The following is a 19730-nucleotide window of genomic DNA, read 5'->3' as shown; positions in this document are numbered from 1 at the left end:
CATTTACATGCCCTCATCGGCCCGCTGTGAGGCGCTGCTACCTAGGGGACATACTATTGCACGGGCTTCTGGGGGGTGGAGTCAGGGGGGATGGCAGGCTTCCACCGGTGGGGTGCGCTCTGGATCCAAGGCAGGGTCTGGGGGTGCAACCACGGCTGGAGTCTCCACTACCTCCTTTGACCCCTCTCTGCTGTCCGCAGCAGTGTCCTCCGTTGCTGGGGCTCTGTTGCCCATTGTTAATTCTCTGCCCCGGGAGATGGTGGGGTCCCAGACAGTTAGAGGATTGGTCTCAGGGGGCACAAAGGAGGCCCATTCCAGGGTGCTCAGAATTCTTGCAGGCTTTCAGGGATATGGGGTCAGCTGTTGCCATGATGGAGAGGGAGACACTCTGAGGTGATGGTTCTGCACAGAGCCGTATACGTGACCGAGGCCTACGGTCCTCGGGGTCCCCCCCCCCTTTTGCATGTTCCCACAGATGTTGAGGCACAGCTGGACTACAGCGAAGAGGATTCGTTCGCTGCTGGCGAAGTCTGGGAGGACGATGAGGATGATGACACATGGGCTGCTCAGCCTGAATCTTCAGACGTCAAGTCCCCACGGATTTTCGGGCAGTGGAGTCGGCTATGGAAGTGGGCATGGATAGTGATGCTGATGTTGGTATATGGCGGCGCGGCCTGGATTTTCAGGTGAGGGGGCTGAGCCTGTGTCGGGCGGCTTATCTGGCATTTCTCACTCGTCGTCGTCCCCCCCCTTTTTTTTTCTCCCTTCTGGGGGGCTGACATTGGTTGGGCTCTGCGAATGCACAGCAGTCCTTCAGGTATCGAGGCATTAAGTGAGAGCCGTAGGGGGTAAATTTAGAAGGATGACTTTATGTACTTGTTCAGCCTAACCGACGAGTCCATGTAAGCCTCCCAGGCTCGGTGTTCCTATGTCTCAATTAGATCAGCCTCAACCCCTAGATCAGTAGTTCCCAAACTATGGGCCTAGGCTCCCTGGGGTGCCTCAGGACACTGGCAGGGGTGCCTTGGGTTGGTGGTCCGGGACCAATTCAAACTATTTACATTCAATTATTTCTGGACAAAACCAGTGCTGGTGGCTGCGAATCATAAAATGTGTACAATCGGAAGCAAATCCTGCCCTTTACCACATAACTGACCCTAAGAAAAATATATCAACAGAATCTACTTGATTTGATATATTTTTGGGGCCTGGGGGTGCCTTGGAAAAATTCTGATACTCTAGGGCAGTGTTTTTCAACCAGTGTGCCGTGGCACACTAGTGTGCCTTGAGCTGTTCTCAAGTGTGCCCCCAGATCTAGAGATGCCCAAACCCATTTACAGCCACCACCAGTTCAAATGTTATTTACTGGTCTCTTCTTTTCATCTAAAGGGCCAATGTATTTTAGTTACCTGTGGGGATCAGTGTGATTGTTTTTAATGTGGGGGCCAATAGGTTTGTTTTTTTCCTGTGGTGGCCAATGTGTTTTGGCCTGTGGGGGTGTGCCTTGGCAATTTTAAAGTCCTATTTAGTGTGCCGCAAGGTAAAAAGGTTGAAAATCACTGCTCTAGGGTCTAGGGTGTCGCAATTAGAAAAAGATTGGGAACCCCTGCCCCAGATACAGCGTTCCTAATAAAGTAGTTCAGCTCAGGGACCATCCTTCTCCAGGGTATTTCTCCTGAAGGGTGTATTATTACTGCAGAATAAATAGATTACATAACATGGCAGTGGAAGCGCAGTACCAGCGAATGAGTTATTTAGGAGCATCAGCCTCTAAAGCTTGGATTAGCTGTATTCTAAGGTACAAGACCTGTCATTTGCTTTGCAATGCTAAAATTACGATGAGTGAGGGAAAGGTGACATGATTGGCGGCAGAACACATCAGGTAAGCGCATGGGCAACGCTGTGTTCTCGCACAGTAATATTCCCTTCTAAAAATTTCCAGCGCTCCAGGCTATGCTACGGACGCATATCTGGATTAGGGGTCGTTCAAATCAAAATATTTGCTTCTCAAATGTGTCACAAGCAGCAAAATAAAAGAAAGGCAAAATCTCTAGCATTGCAGTAATAATCATTATTTTCGATAATAATATTCCACAATAATACTTCTAAAATTCATTGGATGCCAAGAACGAAATTAGTTTTGGTGGGCATACGTGTCCAGGTGAATTAAAATATAGACTTTAAGTTCAAGGCAGCAATCTATGGGTGCATACGTCCCCTGTAACGCACTACGTAGTATGGGAACAATGTACATCACCACTACCAATTAAATAGCAGCAATTCCATGAATAAATGCATCAGGATTATAACACCTTTAGCCTGTTATTCACTAGCCTTAGCGAACGGATCTGCTGTGGAGAGGCGAGGAATACTTCATCGTCAAGTGTTGCCGATGGGGTGTTCCATTTCTCGCGCATAATTCAAGGGGTTACACACCTTTACACTGGGGCGTTGAAGTGTCCCAGTGTCAGGGCTGTATCTCTCACTACCATTAGGAATTGCTTTTTGTTGGCCCTGCTTATTCTGAACGCTGCGCTAGGCTCCTGGGTGGTTTCCGTTCGCTATTCGGACATTTTGGTGTGCTAATTGCTGAGGTTGGAATGGAGGAGCGGTTACTTACCTGTCCTTTCTGGGAATCCAGATTGCCGCTGTGTATGACCTCTGTTACCTGAAGTCATTTGTACCCATGGGTCACTTGTCTGCCACTCACTAATAAGGGCCGCTGCGGGCGTGGCCAGATCCCATCATCTGGTTCGCTTGTCTACCATAATTGGGCAGGATGGGATCCGGCTGGCTCTAGTAGTTGTCAATGCAGGGCTGCAGCCATCTACCCAGTAGGCCGGGTCTCCTTGGTTGCGTGGGCTAGGGGCAGCTCGCCCTGCAATGTTTGCACTTCGCAATTCTATTTAGGGAACGAATGTTCCGGGCGTCGGGTTGGCTGATCTGCGCAGTCAGGTTGGCGGGGGTTGGGGTTAATGTTGTCTATTCTAGGAGATGTTTAGTGCCGGGAACTTCAGGGTGGTACTGGCGCATTACCTAATGGGCATTTTCTTTTTGATTTTTCCAAAAAATGCCCTCCCCTCCCCACCACCCTATCACCTTTTGCTTGCTGCTGGTTTAGGTTTAGGGTTGCGCAGACTCTGCTTACGATACGCTATTGTCCGGGAGGAGTCTATCCTTGCTGTTTTGCTACAGCTGCATGGTGCCCCTCGGGTGTCTTATCTGGTAGTGCTTTCTAGGACCCACGCTGGGTTTTTTGCTGGCATCAGATATCCGACTAGTCCCCGGGGTTCGGGGGTTTAAGATTAGGCGGCCGAGATGGATCTGACGGCTGGGGGCGGAAGTGTGTCCTTGGTTCCTGTGGTGCCCTAGGTCATCCTCCCAGTGGCCTTGGCAAACATTTATACACTGGTCAGGCTTTCCTTTGCAGGCTCTGGCTCCTGCAGTTTGGTGGCTCTCTGATGACCTGATGTCAGTTTGCTGGGTCGAGGTGGCGTTGTCCAGCGAGTTTCCATTGGGAATTTGGAATCCATTCCCACTGCCTTGGGGCTGCCACGTCGGCTATAGCCAAGGAAAGGTAGACAAGTCTCCAGCAGCCACCCCCTGATATACTATGATGACGGCACTTTATAGTCTGGGGGTGGAGCCATGATGACACAAAATTATGCTCACGCCCCCCTCCCCCCCCCCCCCTGCTGGGAGATGTACAGACATACAGTATGATTCAGTACCAGACACTCACCTTCTATCTGTACAGGTAACACGCCGCTCCTCTTCCTCACACTGCCACTGGGGGTCCTCACCTCACAGGTATAACTCCCAGAATGCACCTGCTGCGCTGCCGGAATGCTGTATGTAGCGGATACACTGAAGTCCTGCACAACCTGCTCATCTCTGTAGAAAGCAAACTCCAGGTCCATAGGATCTATTGTCGTCACCGCATCACTGGTATAATTCCCATAAAGCACCGTCTGCGCTGACAGAACACTGTGTGCATCAGATGATCTGGCAGGGTAGCGTTCCGTGTCACAGGACAGGGTCATCTCATCGCCCTCCATTACTGGTGACCGATCAGTTCTGATTTCTGGGGTACTAAACAGAGCTGGAAGATATAATATTACATATTACTGGGTACGGTGTGACATGTGGGTCATTTACAGCCAGCAAACATCATGTTGTACTATTGTGCACAAATAACCAAGTACTTGCTGTAACATTGGGTGCAGGGTTCACATAGGGCCCTGAACCAAAGGGGGCCCTACCCATCACACCTCTCACCACACTTCCATCTCCACTGACATTGGCAAAAAAGCTGGAACTGAGGACCAGGGCTTTCCAACGAGCCCAGCCCCGTGTCTCTAGCCCCCTGGGAACTGGAGATATCGCCTGGCAAAGCTGTAACATTTTTCCCAATAGGATAACATGGGACCCGTTAATTCCGACCCCCACCTGGTTCTGATGGCTGCCAGTTCCTCCCCTGGCATCACAGAAGCTTGTGGTTGACCTCATTCAATTCCAAAATCGCTGGGCCATATCGGTCAATCGGTTACTGAGATATTGCGGATAAACCGATCTTTTTATTTTTTAGATGTAATTTCATGGCTGTTCGTGTTCTTTGAGGGCAGATTACTCTGGAACCAAACGTTCCAGTTTCACTGGACCAAAATCATTCAAAGTCCACTCAAAAGTTCTTCAATATAATACTTGTCTCATGTAAATGGGTCAGTTGCTTCCGAAGATATAGCCGGTTAAATGAGATAACTGGTTAAGGGGGAGGGGTGATTTTCTCTCCCCCCTCACACCAGAAAATGCAGGAACTAGACTGGTGTAAAAGGGGCAAACCCGGGAATGCATTTTCTGGTGTGAAAGGGGTATTATTTCAAATAGCCGGGACCTGCAGTGCTCTGAATACAGCCAGGCTCTGCCACTATCAGTGGCTATCACTTCTGTCCAGCGGCGGCTGTCCCCCATTTACCGTGAGCATGTATTCCCCCTTGGCAATGAGCATGTAATCCCACATGGCAACGAGCATGGAACCTCTAGCAATGAGCATGGAACCCTTGGCAATGAGCATGTAGATAAGCAGCACTTATGTGCATAATTTTTAATAGGCATTATGGTGTTTGGCATAATACATTATGGTATAAATGTTTAATGCACGCCTTTGGCAGACAATGTCCCTGTTTATGAAGCGTATTGTGAATTTTCGCTTAATCCATGTGGCATTATGTGAATTTTGGCTCATTCCATTTGGCATCATATGTAAGGGGCAAGTATAATGGGGTCTAGTATTTTGTTGCATAATGTGTAGAAGTTGTATATGGTGTGGTGCACTACACTCAAGGACACGCCCCCTGTTGAGTGGCCACACCCCCTTCTACGAAGCGCCTTCTGCACACGCACAACTACATCTTTCACTTTTATCGCCATGGTGGGCCTGCGTACTTTAAATGCCAGGGCCTATTTTTAATCCCATTCCCACCCTCTCTCTGCCACTCTCTTAGCATGTACACTGGCACCACTAACACCGCCCCTCCCCAACCCAAACCCTCTCTTATCATGGTGCCCACCCACACCTGTCATTTTATCCTGGATCCGCCCCCTGTCCACCGATATGGCCACTGTCACAGAGATTGGCAGATGACGCTAGCACAAGTGGGAATGGGGGCGGAGACGGCATAGGGTCCTCCCCTCTCGTGATCCGGCCCTAGCACTGTATTATATATTATATAACTGGATTTTTGTTCTACCTGGAAAATCCTTTTTTCTGAATCCATGGTGGTCAATGGAACAGTGGGTGTGGAAGGAGCTTCGGCAACAGGGCACCAAGGAGTCCAATGTTTGTGTGCAGCTCAGGCTCCTCCTCCCCATACCCCATCTCCAGGCCCTCAGTTTGTACCAAAATTGCCTCCGGGAGAACGGGAAAGGTAGACAAAGGAGAGGAAGAGAAAAAGAAAACAGAAAAATCCAAGCCTCAAAGCAACCAGGTGCGTAAGGGTGGAAGTCCAGTGACCACCATGGAGTCAGAAAAGAGGATGTTCTAGGTAGGACAAAAATCCATTTCTTTCGGTCATCCTGATGCGCCCGCAGAACCTCTGAATACACATGATCAGAACAGGGTGAAGCAGGTGCGGATCCAGGGGGAGGGCCATCAGGAAGACCCCCCTCTTAACACACACCCTCTCCTCCTGAGGGCTGAGCTCTCAGCTGGCTCCACCTCAGAAATGGAGACGTCCATGATCTCATGCTCCACCAATGCAATATTCAGAGACAACACTTAAGCCAGTGCAACCATCAAACAAAGAACTTAGATTTTCTTACAAACCCACTGCACATGTGTGACCACACTGACAATGATCATCGAGTAGCTCAGTATCACTCAGTGGGCAATTTATCATTAAACACATAATCCATGCAATCTGGGCACTATGATAGCACCGCAAAATGCGATTATAATGGTGGATTGATCATCGGGCACCCATAGGAACGGGGGCCCTGCAACCGGATCTACATTTGCTGTGTGTAGACCACAGGCTGCCTGCTCAGATGGCGGAAGCTGCAGGGTGTTGGGAACGCTGTCAATTTGGCAGCATCGCGTCTTCTATAGAAGCCTGTAGGACAGGGGTTCCCAAACTTTTTTGGATCACGGCACTCTAGAGTATCAGAATTTTTTCACGGCACCCCTAGGCCAAAAATAAATAAATTAGATTGGGTTTATATATGTGATTCTTAGGGTCAGTTATGTGGTAAAGGGCAGGATTGGCTTCTGTTTGTACACATTTTATGATTGGCAGCCGCCAGCACTGATTATGCTCATAAATAAATAATTAACCATAAATAATTTGAGTTGGTCCTGTACCGCCAACCCTGCATGTGTCCCGAGGCATCACAGGGAGCCGCGGCACACAGTTTGGGAACCACTGCTGTAGGGGAAGCGGCTGCCGGCAGGACAGGCAGGGTTGCAGTAGGTATCAGAGGATACCATAGAAGCCAGGCTTTAGCGCATGCGCCGTACCATCACTGGTACACACGTACATCAGACTCAAAGGCAGGAACCAGCAGCACAGCCACCCCCTCTTATTCACTGGGCCCAGATCTGGTTCTGCAGCAATGTTGGCACTCACCTTTTACCACAATAGATAATACGTCACTCATCCTCGTCACACTGCCGCTGGGTGTCCTCACATCACAGGTATAATTCCCAGAATCCTTCAGAAGTACTGCCGGAACGCTGTATGTAGCGGATGCACTAAATTCCTGCACAGGGATCCCATTGTTGTAGAAAGCAAACTCCAGGTGTTTGGCGGCTGTGACCGGGCTACGTGTGGTGTCACAGCTCAGGGTCACCTCATCGCCCTCTATTATCACCGGTGACCTGTTACTTCTTAATTGTGGAGTGTCAAACAGCACTAAAGGAGAGAACAATGAGATTACTGGCTACGGTGTGACAGGTGGCTCATTTCCATACGATTAGGGGGGGGGGGGGCAAGGTTTTCACAATTATCAGCTATTAATTGTGGCACGTTATTTTTCGCTCATTAAATTATCTAGTTTGTGGTGGGTAAATTTAGAAAGATAAGAGTTCTATTGAATATGGAATGTTGCCCTTAGCAACCAGATCCTAATTATTTAGTACCTAAAAATAGAGAATGATTGGTCGCTTTGGGCAACATCTAGGGTGACCAACTCATCCCTTTAATCCGGGACACATATTAATTACACAGGTTCTGTGGCTGGCTATCACCTGGGTTTAAACTGCCACAGAACCTGTGTAATTAATATGTGTCCCGGATTAAAGGGATGAGTTGGTCACACTAGCAACATCACATCTTAGTACATTTGCCCCACAGATTCCAGTATAAGCTGCGTGTGCTGACGCCCCCTGCTGGTTGTATACCAGAACACGCAATCTCCGTCAGAGCATGGCCTCCGATGTACGGAAGACAATAAAGCTGCAAAACTGAGGTGATCAATGACTCAGTGTTCTACACAGAATAAGGCCCATGGGGCAGATGTACTCAGCCTGGGGAAGCCAATCAGCTCTTAACTGCATTTTTCAAACAGCTGATTGGCTAGTACTCCTTCTACTTTACCTCTTCAATAGTCTTAATACATCTGCCCTAGTGTGTGAAGCATCAGGGTGCGCTCTGGTCTGTCCTCCCCACCCCGCCCCCAGCACACATGACATCATGCAGCAGGGCCGGACTGGCCATCTGGCACATCTGGCAAATGTCTGACGGGCCGATTTTTGCCATTCATTTACATGCTGGTCTGAGCGGGGATGGTGGAGCAGAGCAGACTAGGAGAGAGGCGGAGGGAGCTGAGCGGCATTTGCATATGCACTGCCTATTTGTAGGACAATCACAGTAACAGACTGTGAGCTGGAGTCCCAGCACGCGCTGGGAGGAGGAAGGGACAGTGTGTCATGCACCTCCCTCTGGCTCCTCCTGTGGTGCTTGCTGCATGACGACGGACGTGCCGGCGTGAGTATAAGCCTGACGGGACGCCGTGTTATGCAGTGCAGTATTCCCGCTGGGCAGTACAGCTGTGCAGCCCGGCCGGAAGCCCTGACCTGAACCCGCACCCCGACTGCACACCTGTGTCTCTGTGCCCTCCAATATCACCTGCCTGGGCGGTGCAGCACTGGAGTCCCAGCTAAATCTAATACAGGCCCAGGCCCCACTGGAGGAGAGGACTGGGCCTGGCCTGACTCCTGAGACCTCTGCTCCGACCAGCTGTCCTCTTCTGCCGACTGCCTTCCTGCCCTCCTGGACAGGGTGAGTCTGAGTGAGTCCTGACTGGCCCTGCCTGAGCCCAACTCTACGAGCATTTAATCCCCCATGGCATTAAGAATGAAGGCCCTGGCATCGAGCAAGAAACCCCTGGCTATTAACATGTAGGTAAGCGGCACCTATGTGGCATAACATATAGTAGCCATTACAGTGTGTTGCATAATGTGTAATGGGCATTACGGTGTGTGCCACAATGTGTAATGGGCATTACGGTGTGTGCCACAATGTGTAATGGGCATTACGGTGTGTGCCACAATGTGTAATGGGCATTACGGTGTGTGCCACAATGTGTAATGGGCATTACGGTGTGTGCCACAATGTGTAATGGGCATTACGGTGTGTGCCACAATATGTAATGGGCATTACGGTGTGTGCCACAATATGTAATGGGCATTACGGTGTGTGCCACAATGTGTAATGGGCATTACGGTGTGTGCCACAATGTGTAATGGGCATTACGGTGTGTGCCACAATGTGTAATGGGCATTACGGTGTGTGCCACAATGTGTAATGGGCATTACGATGTGTGCCACAATGTGTAATGGGCATTACGATGTGTGCCACAATGTGTAATGCCTCCTTTTGGTGATGCCACGCCTCCTTCCCATAAGGCCACCCCCCCTTTTCGCCGCGCAAGGGTCCCGTCTGCTGCAGGAGGGCCTGTGTGCTCGAAATGCCAGGGCCGATTTCTGGTCCCAGTCCTGCCCGGTCATGCAGCAATCATTACAGCAAGGGATCTCACCACCTGAGACCGCCCAGGACAGATGTACAATCCAGCAGTGTCCTAGACTCACCTTCTATATGTACAGGTAACACGCCGCTCCTCTTCCTCACACTGCCGCTGGGGGTCCTCACCTCACAGGTATAACTCCCAGAATGCACCAGCTGCACTGCCGGAATGCTGTATGTAGCGAATGCATTGAATTCCTGCACAACCTGCTCATCTCTGTAGAAAGCAAACTCCAGGGTTGTATCCGGTCTGAGGGGGCTGAGTGTGGTGAGGCAGGTCATTGTCATCTCCTCGCCCTCTGCCACCAATGTCTGATTCGTTGTTATTACCGGGGTATCAAGCAGAGCTGGAAGACATAACAAAATTACCGGGCAGGGTGTGACTTGTGGGTCATTTACAGCTGCGGGATATCCCAGTGGTGAGGATGACGTCGGTCCAAAGACCAAGACCGGCATCCCGATACAGAGAACACCATCAGGGGCTCTGCAAGTAAGTTACCCCCTCACCCACCTCCTAATCCTCCTCTGTAGAAGCCTAATCCTAACCCCCACCAACCCCAAGTCTCACCACTACTAAGTAATCCTAACCCCCCCAACTCCAAGTCTCACCACTACTAAGTAATCCTAACCCCCCCAACTCCAAGTCTCCCCACTACTGCCTAATCCTACCACCCTCCCCACAGTCTAACCCCCCAATCCCAAGTCTCCCCACTACTGCCTAATCCTACCACCCTCCCCACAGTCTAACCCCCCAACCCCAAGTCTCCCCACTACTGCCTAATCCTACCACCCTCCCCACAGTCTAACCCCCCAACCCCAATCCCCCTACTACTGCCTAATCCTACCACCCTCCCCACAGTCTAACCCCCCAACCCCAAGTCCCCCCACTACTGCCTAATCCTACCACCCTCCCCACAGTCTAACCCCCCAATCCCAAGTCTCCCCACTACTGCCTAATCCTACCACCCTCCCCACAGTCTAACCCCCCAACCCCAAGTCTCCCCACTACTGCCTAATCCTACCACCCTCCCCACAGTCTAACCCCCCAACCCCAATCCCCCTACTACTGCCTAATCCTACCACCCTCCTAACAGTCTAACCCCCCAACCCCAAGTCCCCCCACTACTGCCTAATCCTACCACCCTCCCCACAGTCTAACCCCCCAATCCCATGTCTCCCCACTACTGCCTAATCCTACCACCCTCCCCACAGTCTAACCCCCCAATCCCAAATCTCCCCACTACTGCCTAATCCTACCACCCTCCCCACAGTCTAACCCCCCAACCCCAAGTCTCCCCACTACTGCCTAATCCTACCACCCTCCCCACAGTCTAACCCCCCAATCCCATGTCTCCCCACTACTGCCTAATCCTACCACCCTCCCCACAGTCTAACCCCCCAACCCCAAGTCTCCCCACTACTGCCTAATCCTACCACCCTCCCCACAGTCTAACCCCCCAACCCCAAATCTCCCCACTACTGCCTAATCCTACCACCCTCCCCACAGTCTAACCCCCCAACCCCAAGTCTCCCCACTACTGCCTAATCCTAACCCCCCCCCCCACAGTCTAACCTCCCAACCCCAAGTCTCCCCCACTACTGCCTAATCCTACCACCCCCTCCCCACGGTCTAACCTCCCAACCCCAAGTCTCCCCCACTACTGCCTAATCCTACCACCCTCCCCACAGTCTAACCCCCCAACCCCAAGTCTCCCCACTACTGCCTAATCCTACCACCCTCCCCACAGTCTAACCTCCCAACCCCAAGTCTCCCCACTACTGCCTAATCCTACCACCCCCTCCCCACAGTCTAACCCCCCAACCCCAAATCTCCCCACTACTGTCTAATCCTACCACCCTCCCCACAGTCTAACCTCCTAACCCCAAGTCCCCCCGCTACTGCCTAATCCTACCACCCTCCCCACAGTCTAACCCCCCAACCCCAATCCCCCTACTACTGCCTAATCCTACCACCCTCCCCACAGTCTAACCCCCCAACCCCAATCCCCCTACTACTGCCTAATCCTAACCCCCCTCCCCACAGTCTAACCCCCCAACCCCAAATCTCCCCACTACTGCCTAATCCTACCACCCTCCCCACAGTCTAACCCCCCAACCCCAAGTCTCCCCACTACTGCCTAATCCTACCACCCCCTACCCACAGTCTAACCTCCCAACCCCAAGTCTCCCCACTACTGCCTAATCCTACCACCCTCCCCACAGTCTAATCCCCCCAACCCCAATCCCCCTACTACTGCCTAATCCTACCACCCTCCCCACAGTCTAACCCCCCACCCCAAGTCTCCCCGCTACTGCCTAATCCTAACCCCCCCCCCCACAGTCCAACCCCCCAACCCCAAGTCTCCCCGCTACTGCCTAATCCCCCTCCTCACAGTGTAACCCCCAACCCTAAGTCTCCCCACTGCCTAATCCTAACCCTTTCCCCGCAGTTTACCCCCCAAGTCTCCCCACAACTTCCTAATCCTAACCCCCTCCCCACAGTCTATCCCCCCCAACCCCAAATTCCCCCACTAATGCCTAAACCAAACTCCCTACCCCCTTCTTCCCAAGCCTGACCCTAACCCACTGACGTCCCAAAATCCTGATCTGTTCAAGGTTTCCGACCCCAGTGTTCTGAGGGCAGTTGGGGTGCCGGCCAGAGCTGGATTAAGTGGGGGCTCAGGGGGGGGGGGGTCTTTACCCATGGGCCCCCCTCTATCTAGAGACCCCCTGTGGTTAGCATGTATTTTTTAGCTAAAGATTTTGTGCATGGGAGTGGGGTACTGCTGCAGCTTCACCTCTCTGCCAACGTCACAATGGTTAATGGGGCTGAGGATCGGGGGCTGAGGCACACTGGGTACAACTCTCTGATAATCCAGATGGTCAAGGAGAAAGAGACCCATAGACTATTGTGGTGTTTTAAAAAACGTTATATACACCTACTTTTGAAAACTAGTTTCAGAGAAATTATTGTTGGTAGAAGAATTTTGCACAGCACCCCCATTGAGGGGGCGTGTAATGCTCCATCCAGAGGGCGTGTCTAGCTTCATATATTGAAAGATTGTAAACGCGGCACCTAGAAGCGTGGGTATGTACTGCTGCATTTGAGAGGAATCTTTTTAAATGACTTGTATCCAAATGTAGATGAGCCCCAAAGCAGTTAGTAAGAGCTACTGTACTTGGTAAAGTGCTGGGAAATGGTGCTGATGATTCTATGTAACTGTATCTATCTCTCAATCCTTTTTTCCCCAAATAAATTTAACAGTGTAATGTGGGCTAGGTGACATGAGGGAGATTGCTAGACTAATGAGGGAGAGAGGGAGATTGCTGCTATGTCAGGGAGTCTCCTGCATAATGCAGGAGGGGAGGTAACTATGATGTAACAGTGTAATGTGGGCTAGGTGACATGAGGGAGATTGCTAGACTAATGAGGGAGAGAGGGAGATTGCTGCTATGTCAGGGAGTCTCCTGCATAATGCAGGAGGGGAGGTAACTATGATGTAACAGTGTAATGTGGGCTAGGTGACATGAGGGAGATTGCTAGACTAATGAGGGAGATTGCTGCTATGTCAGGGAGTCTCCTGCATAATGCTGGAAGGGAGGTAACTATGGTGTAACAGTGTAATGTGGGCTAGGTGACATGAGGGAGATTGCTAGACTAATGAGGGAGAGCGGGAGATTGCGGCTATGTCAGGGAGTCTCCTGCAGAATGCTGGAAGGGAGGTAACTATGATGTAACAGTGTAATGTGGGCTAGGTGACATGAGGGAGATTGCTAGACTAATGAGGGAGAGCGGGAGATTGCGGCTATGTCAGGGAGTCTCCTGCAGAACGCAGGAGGGGAGGTAACTATGTATATACATAGATTTAAATATTAATACTGCAGCTGTCAGTGAAAACTGAAGAAGGTTGGTCCCAGAGACTGGGGAGAGAACTGCTATAAAGTATCTAAAACTATGTGAAGCTCTACATACTGCAAACCTCAGAGACAGCCAGAGGCAAAACTAAAGAGGGAATTATAGCAGAAATACAGTCACATCCTGCTATACATGAGAATGTCCACCAGATGTCAGCAGAGTCACACAGATAAATCAGAGAGAATTAAGTCCCATACACACTAGTAGACTTTCTTTTCAAAATACTTTGCCAAAATCTGTGATAGTAATGAAAGGAAATACATACAAAGTAACAGTGTAATCTGCAACAGCATCAGATTGTACCTTAGAGGGATAAACATTCCCTAACGCAAACAACACGCAATCAGTATAGAAACAGTTAGAATCTCTACCCACATAGGGGGTTATTCACGTTCCTTCGCACGGAGGACCGATGTTGCGCGTCTGCGCATGTGCAGATGTATGGTGCAAACTTTTGGTTTGCCGGGTGCACGCACCCTAGACGGCGTGCAGGGGGCATAGAAGGGCGGGGCGCCGGGCTGCCTCATTACCATATGAGAACTCCTGGGCGTTCAGATGAGAAGGCTGGGCGTTATTATGGTAATGAGCCCGTGATGCGGGTGCGGGGGCTGGCCGATGACATCACCAGATGTCATCTGCCCGCCCATATCCGTGCCAGCGTGCATGCAGAATATGGAGGTGACCTGAAAGTCACTTTTATATGCGTGAACGACCATCGGCGACCATGGAAAGCTGTGGGAGGTTACCCGCAGCATACAAAACATCCATTTGCAGCCTGTGTGAAATTCCTTGACAATGTCACAATAGCAGAAAGGGACAAGGGGGGACATTCTCTAAGCTAAAAATGCGGTAAAAACCCCCTTATTGGTGTTTTACCGTATTTTGGGATGCTCTAAGCGGTAACCCGGTGGGGGGACATTGCCAGAAAAATCTGGCGATGTCCCATAGAAGCCTATGGGCTTCTAACGCGACCCCCTGCCGCCCTGCACGGTTCCCCATCACCCCCCCTCACCTGTGTCAGAGCTGTGCTGCCCGGACCTGTGACCTCCTCCTACCTGCACTGTTCATCCTCTCCGGGTGTAGGGAGGAGGAGAGCCCGCCCCCATGCCGCAGCAGCCGAGTAAGGGAGGGAGGGGGGAGCCGCCGGGTCCCGATGGGATCCGCTGACTCACCGCAAACGACCGCTCTTAACCCACCTCATCTCCCACCATCTGTGCAGTAGAGGGGTAATTAGTGGAAATTACTGATCCAGGCCCTACATGCTGAGCGGTGGATATAATACCCCTACCACCCGGGGGACATCAAAGCTTCCCCCACCTCTACCGCTGGAGGATCGGTAAGGGCACCAATACATTGCTATGCCCAGGGGTCTACACTACTGTTGACTCCCCTGTATATATATATATATTAGTGTCCAGGGGGATGGCGGCACTCACGTATAAAAAAGACTCCACACACGAGCAGGTAGTCACCAACGTTTCTGGGCAGATTTGCCCCTTTATCAAGCTGCATCTTTTTTATACGTGAGTGCCGCCATCCCCCTGGACACTATATCTAGCAGTCTTAGTACTGCATACTGGCGGGCACCGGAATTAACCAGTTATATACTGATTCTGTATTGGAGGCCGTTTGGAGTGCCCGCATCTGATATATATATATATATATGAATAATTCGCGACACTCCAAGGGACTTTTCAGATAGTTATAATTGAAGAAATAAGTGTAATAAATTTACATCATTCAGGTCAGCGCATATATCGACGTTTCAACACACGGCGGTGTTTTTATCAAGACTGCATAACCTGACTCGGGCTTGCACGGCGGCAAGCTACAAAATACATAATAAGCAAAGTACCACTCGGCGGTGATATATATAGACCACAATACTCACCAGTCTCCAATCTCACCAGCGACCGTGTGTGGCTGGCGCTACCACCTACGTGGGAGACGCTTGCCTCTGACGTCAGCCCAAAGCCGCTGCTAAGCAACGCAACGACTCTGGACGCCGTCCACGGCCGTCCGGATCATTAACCCGTAGCTGGATCATAATACGGCAATGAAGGGGGTTATAGGACATGTATTTCATGTCTACATACTAACCACAAAAAATAATCATATTAATAAGCATATCGTTAAGCTGATCATTCAACTACTAGCTCATGTCCAATAATGTCACAGAAACACTTGCCAACTAAACCGTTCGTTTAGACCTGAGGGATTTATTGTTTGTAACTTAAAAATCCATTTGGATTCCATCCTCAGCAACATCCCATCACGATCACCGCCGCGCTTCAACGGTGGGATATGGTCAATTGCTGATCGATGTAAAGCCATCCGTTCTCGCACCGTGCGGATGGTCTTGCCAACATAAAACAGTTGGCATGGACAGTATAATAAATATACTACATGGGTCGAGAGGCATGAAAACACATGTCGAATAGGGAAATATTTATCCTGATGTGGATGTTTGATGTTTTATGTTGGCAAGACCATCCGCACGGTGCGAGAACGGATGGCATGCAAACAACATGGCAGACATCTGTCTGTAACTATGAAGCAGTTAGCAAGCAGCACCACCTGCACACTGCGGGCCCCTTTCTGCACACTGCGGGCCCCTTTTCATTAGCATTGGCTGTGCCCATCTGATGGAAGTCCAGCATGTCTATTGGGTCACCAACCTCCCCACCATACAGCTGGTGATGATGAACCTCCTTCATCTGGCAGCCACGGAACAGTACACCTGACCCCCCTCCCCCTACTGTGTAGCGCACAGTTCCCAGCCCTGCTGCATACAGTATCTCCGCCCCATGGGGATTTGAAAGCTGGCCCTCTAGGTAAAGACAGTGCTGCTTGTGCCTGCAGGGGGGATGGGAGGGAGATGAGCGAAGTTACCAGACAGGCAGGCTGAGGCTCCAGTCCTGTGCGCAGGATGCGCCCATTGTCACGAGTCCCAAATCTCATCGGCGGCTGACGTGGTTAGGGATGGCCATCGACCATCGATGATTAGAAATCATGGATTACCATCGATATGTAAAAACATTGCATACTTATACACCATCGAGGGCCAGTTGCACTTTTGCCATCGATGGCTAAGGCAAGTGTGGCCATCCCTAGACGTGGTTACGTCCTCTGTGTTTCCGGCTGCTGCTCGGCCACGCCCGTGTGTCCCATCAGAGGCTCAGCCTGACGATGTCCTCTGAAGAGTGGGGCCCTGTCTGATTCCTTTGTGGTGAGCCCAAACCAGCTAAAGGTGTCCACCTGCTTCATGAATGATGGGTCCAAATGTTCCTCTACCCCATGTGACAGGTTTTGGGTAGAGTAGCCACCATGACCACTGACCACTAATGACTGACATTGGCTAGCGGGATGTTATTTATCAGCTTCTGGATATCAGACATGGCTGGCTAATCCTATGAGACTGGAAGCCACTAATCCATGGAAGCCCATTGTGGCCCCAAACACCTGTTGGTGAGCGGCAATGTCTGTTGTCAACCGGTGATATTACATCGAAGCCGGGATCCACTACCCCCACCTCGGTCACCATAAACCTTCAGAACTGCCCACTGTGCAAGCACTTCCACCGGCAGTCCGGTGCCCAGTCAGTATGCCAGCATCACCCCCGCAGTTATTTCTGGGTGTGTATCTGCAGGTACCTGGTAAAACATGCCCGCACCCACGAATGGCCGGGCGATGGCTCCGGTGGGTGTCAGTCACTTGCCGACATTAGCAGCTGTGTACCCTGGAGAATAACAATGACACACTGAAATAGACCCCTAGCTGTGACTGGCCCCTATATCCCACCTGGGAGTAACTGTTCCTCTAGGAGTCCAGAACGATAAAGAAAAGGATTAGTGTATAGTTACAGGAGGCCTCATAGTTCTGCAGCACTGATACCGCATATATACATAACTGCATGTCTAGCACACGTATGTGCTCCCATGTAACCAGCCATAACAGGACGGCTCCGCGTGATTGGCTAATGCTGATAACATCACAGCTCGTGCCATTCTGCAGAACTCTAGATGATAAAGTGCCAGCCAATCAGCTTCAGTTGCGTGACAGCCGGCATCTGGAAGTTGACAGGGGCTGATTGTGGTGCTTTATCTCTCCCCCTCATTTCCCCTTATCACACTGTATCATGAGACACTGATCATATGACACAAAGTCGCACAAATGTCGGTGTGGTAGACTAGTGACAGCCAAAGCTTATCTGGCTTCCTGCATGTGATACGTGGTGGCAATGTGGACGACCTACAGGGGTATATTTACTAAAAGTCTAGTTTCATCAAATTTCAGACCAACCTTAATAAATGTTGGACTTCCAGGGCCGTCCTGCGCAGGAGCGCGCACAATGTGTACATGCCGGACGATTTGAGCAATTTGTCGTTCTGATCCATCAGGAATTGGCCAATGGTTCAAAATATGGTCTAGTGCAGTGATTACAAAAACATTGGCCCCCATAGGAAAAACACAATCACACTGGTCCCCACAGGTAACAAGAATAAAATACATTGGCTGTCACATTAAACCAAGAGACCGGAGAATAACAGTTGCACTGGCGGTGGCTGTCAACTGGTGATGCCATCTCTAGCTAGTGTGCCACGTGGCAGTGGTTGGACAATGCTGGGCTAGTGCGTACCCAGCATACAGTAAATGTGTGGTTCACATTGCTCAGTACACACCGCACTCACCCTCTATCTGAATGGAGACCACTCTAGTCTTCTGCACACCGCCGGAGGAATTTCTCACTACGCAGCTATAATTCCCAGAATCCTCCAGCTGAGCTGATGGTACGATGTATGTAGCCGAGGATCCGAACTCCTGCACCCTCCTCCCATCTCTGTAGATGGCAACCTGCACCTGCGGAGTCGCTGGGCCCAGGCTGGGCCTCCTTATACAGCTCAGAGTCACCGGATCACCCTCTGTGACTGATCGGCTATTGGTCATCTGTGGCATATCCAATGTGGCTGAAAGAGACAGTGATACAGGAGTGTGGTTGGCATGTGGGCAGGCAAATATTAAGATCACTTATTACCCCAATTCTTACCCCCTGGAGACCTGTGTCGGCACAGCATCTATTAACAGAGAAAGGGGGCGTGGCCATCTGTTCATCGTGCCCCAACTGTGATGAAAACAGAAGGCGTGGCTCGAGGGAGCATCATCCTTGTGAAGCCACACCCCTTCACCACAGAGGGGACCATACTGTACTGGCCACAAAAGTTATGAGGTATGGCTTCCCTCCTGCATTATGCAGGAGACTCCCAGAAATAGCAGCAATCTCCCCAACTCCCTGAAGAAATCTCCCCAATTTCACCTGACCCACAATATGCAGCGGTTAGGTTTTTATTTAGGGGGAAAAAAAGTAATTATATATATACACACACTGGCGTAAGGGGCTGCGCCCCCTTAATTTGTGAACGTTTGTATTGTGAGACCTATTGTTAGAATTGTATGAAAGATGCCTGTATTGCAACTTGAGTTATAGGTGAAATGTGTTAAATAGAGAGCATATGATGTGGAAGGGGCTGTGTATTGTTTTGTTTAATTAAAAAGCGGTTACAGAGTAAGATGTACATTGATAGTGTGGAGGGTACAGTGACATTTCTGGGTGTGGGGGGAGGGGTGTGCGTGCGTGTTGTTTAGGTGTGTGTGTGCAATAATATAGTAGGGTGTTTGAGTCAGCGGCTCCCCACTGGCGGAGGTCACGACACAGGAAAACAGGAGGCTGGGTAGTGATAGGGGTGTTTCTCAACTTTCTCATACCTTTGAGAAAGTTGCCAGAGCGCAACGAAACGCGTCAGGTTAACCCTTGTCTGCACCATTGTGATTACAACTTCGGATACCCACCTAATACCCCTTGGACCAGCTACCACTTTGTTCCCCACAGACTCAGCCATCCCCACCATTTCCAACTTGGATGTACAAATTGGGACTAAACACCTGCTAATTTCCTGGAGCCTCTTATCCGAGCAGTGAGGTATATACATCTTGCCCACCAGTGGAAAACAAGACCAAGGCCTCCAGCAGGACAAACCGATCCCTATCAGTACAAGCTGTATCCGGATTCCCCTCCCTGCCCTTTCCCCGTCCCCCCTCCAATTGGGGACTGCACAATCCATAACAAGAAGGTAGCAATGTCTGGAACAAGCGGGACTCACTTAAGTATCCTACACTTTATATATATATATAGACAAGTGGTTTACTGTATGCCAAATCTCTCTCAAATGCAATATCTCATTTTAGTCTTAACTGTATGTGCATTTATAATGAATGTGATTTTAATTGATGTGGTA

The 19730-nt window shown here is 50.4% G+C and overlaps 1 protein-coding gene across 1 annotated transcript in view; it reads right to left on the bottom strand.

Annotated features, from left to right (window-relative positions):
* The window catches only part of LOC146049766 (Fc receptor-like protein 5), a 56111-nt gene that overhangs the window by 26216 nt on the left and 10165 nt on the right, over positions 1–19730 (bottom strand). Inside the window, exons 3-6 of the mRNA XM_083166378.1 lie at positions 18129–18404; positions 9587–9868; positions 7125–7409; positions 3743–4102 (exon numbers count right to left, since the gene is read on the bottom strand). Coding sequence (XP_083022504.1) covers positions 3743–4102; positions 7125–7409; positions 9587–9868; positions 18129–18404 — 1203 coding nt within the window. The remainder of the gene's footprint in view (positions 1–3742; positions 4103–7124; positions 7410–9586; positions 9869–18128; positions 18405–19730) is intronic.

The sequence above is a fragment of the Crinia signifera genome, chromosome 12, assembly GCF_055691185.1.
Source record: "Crinia signifera chromosome 12, ASM5569118v1, whole genome shotgun sequence".
In the NCBI taxonomy this organism is placed as follows: domain Eukaryota; kingdom Metazoa; phylum Chordata; class Amphibia; order Anura; family Myobatrachidae; genus Crinia; species Crinia signifera.
The sequence above is the reverse complement of the archived record's forward strand: the minus strand, read 5'-3'. Positions and strand labels throughout refer to the sequence as shown.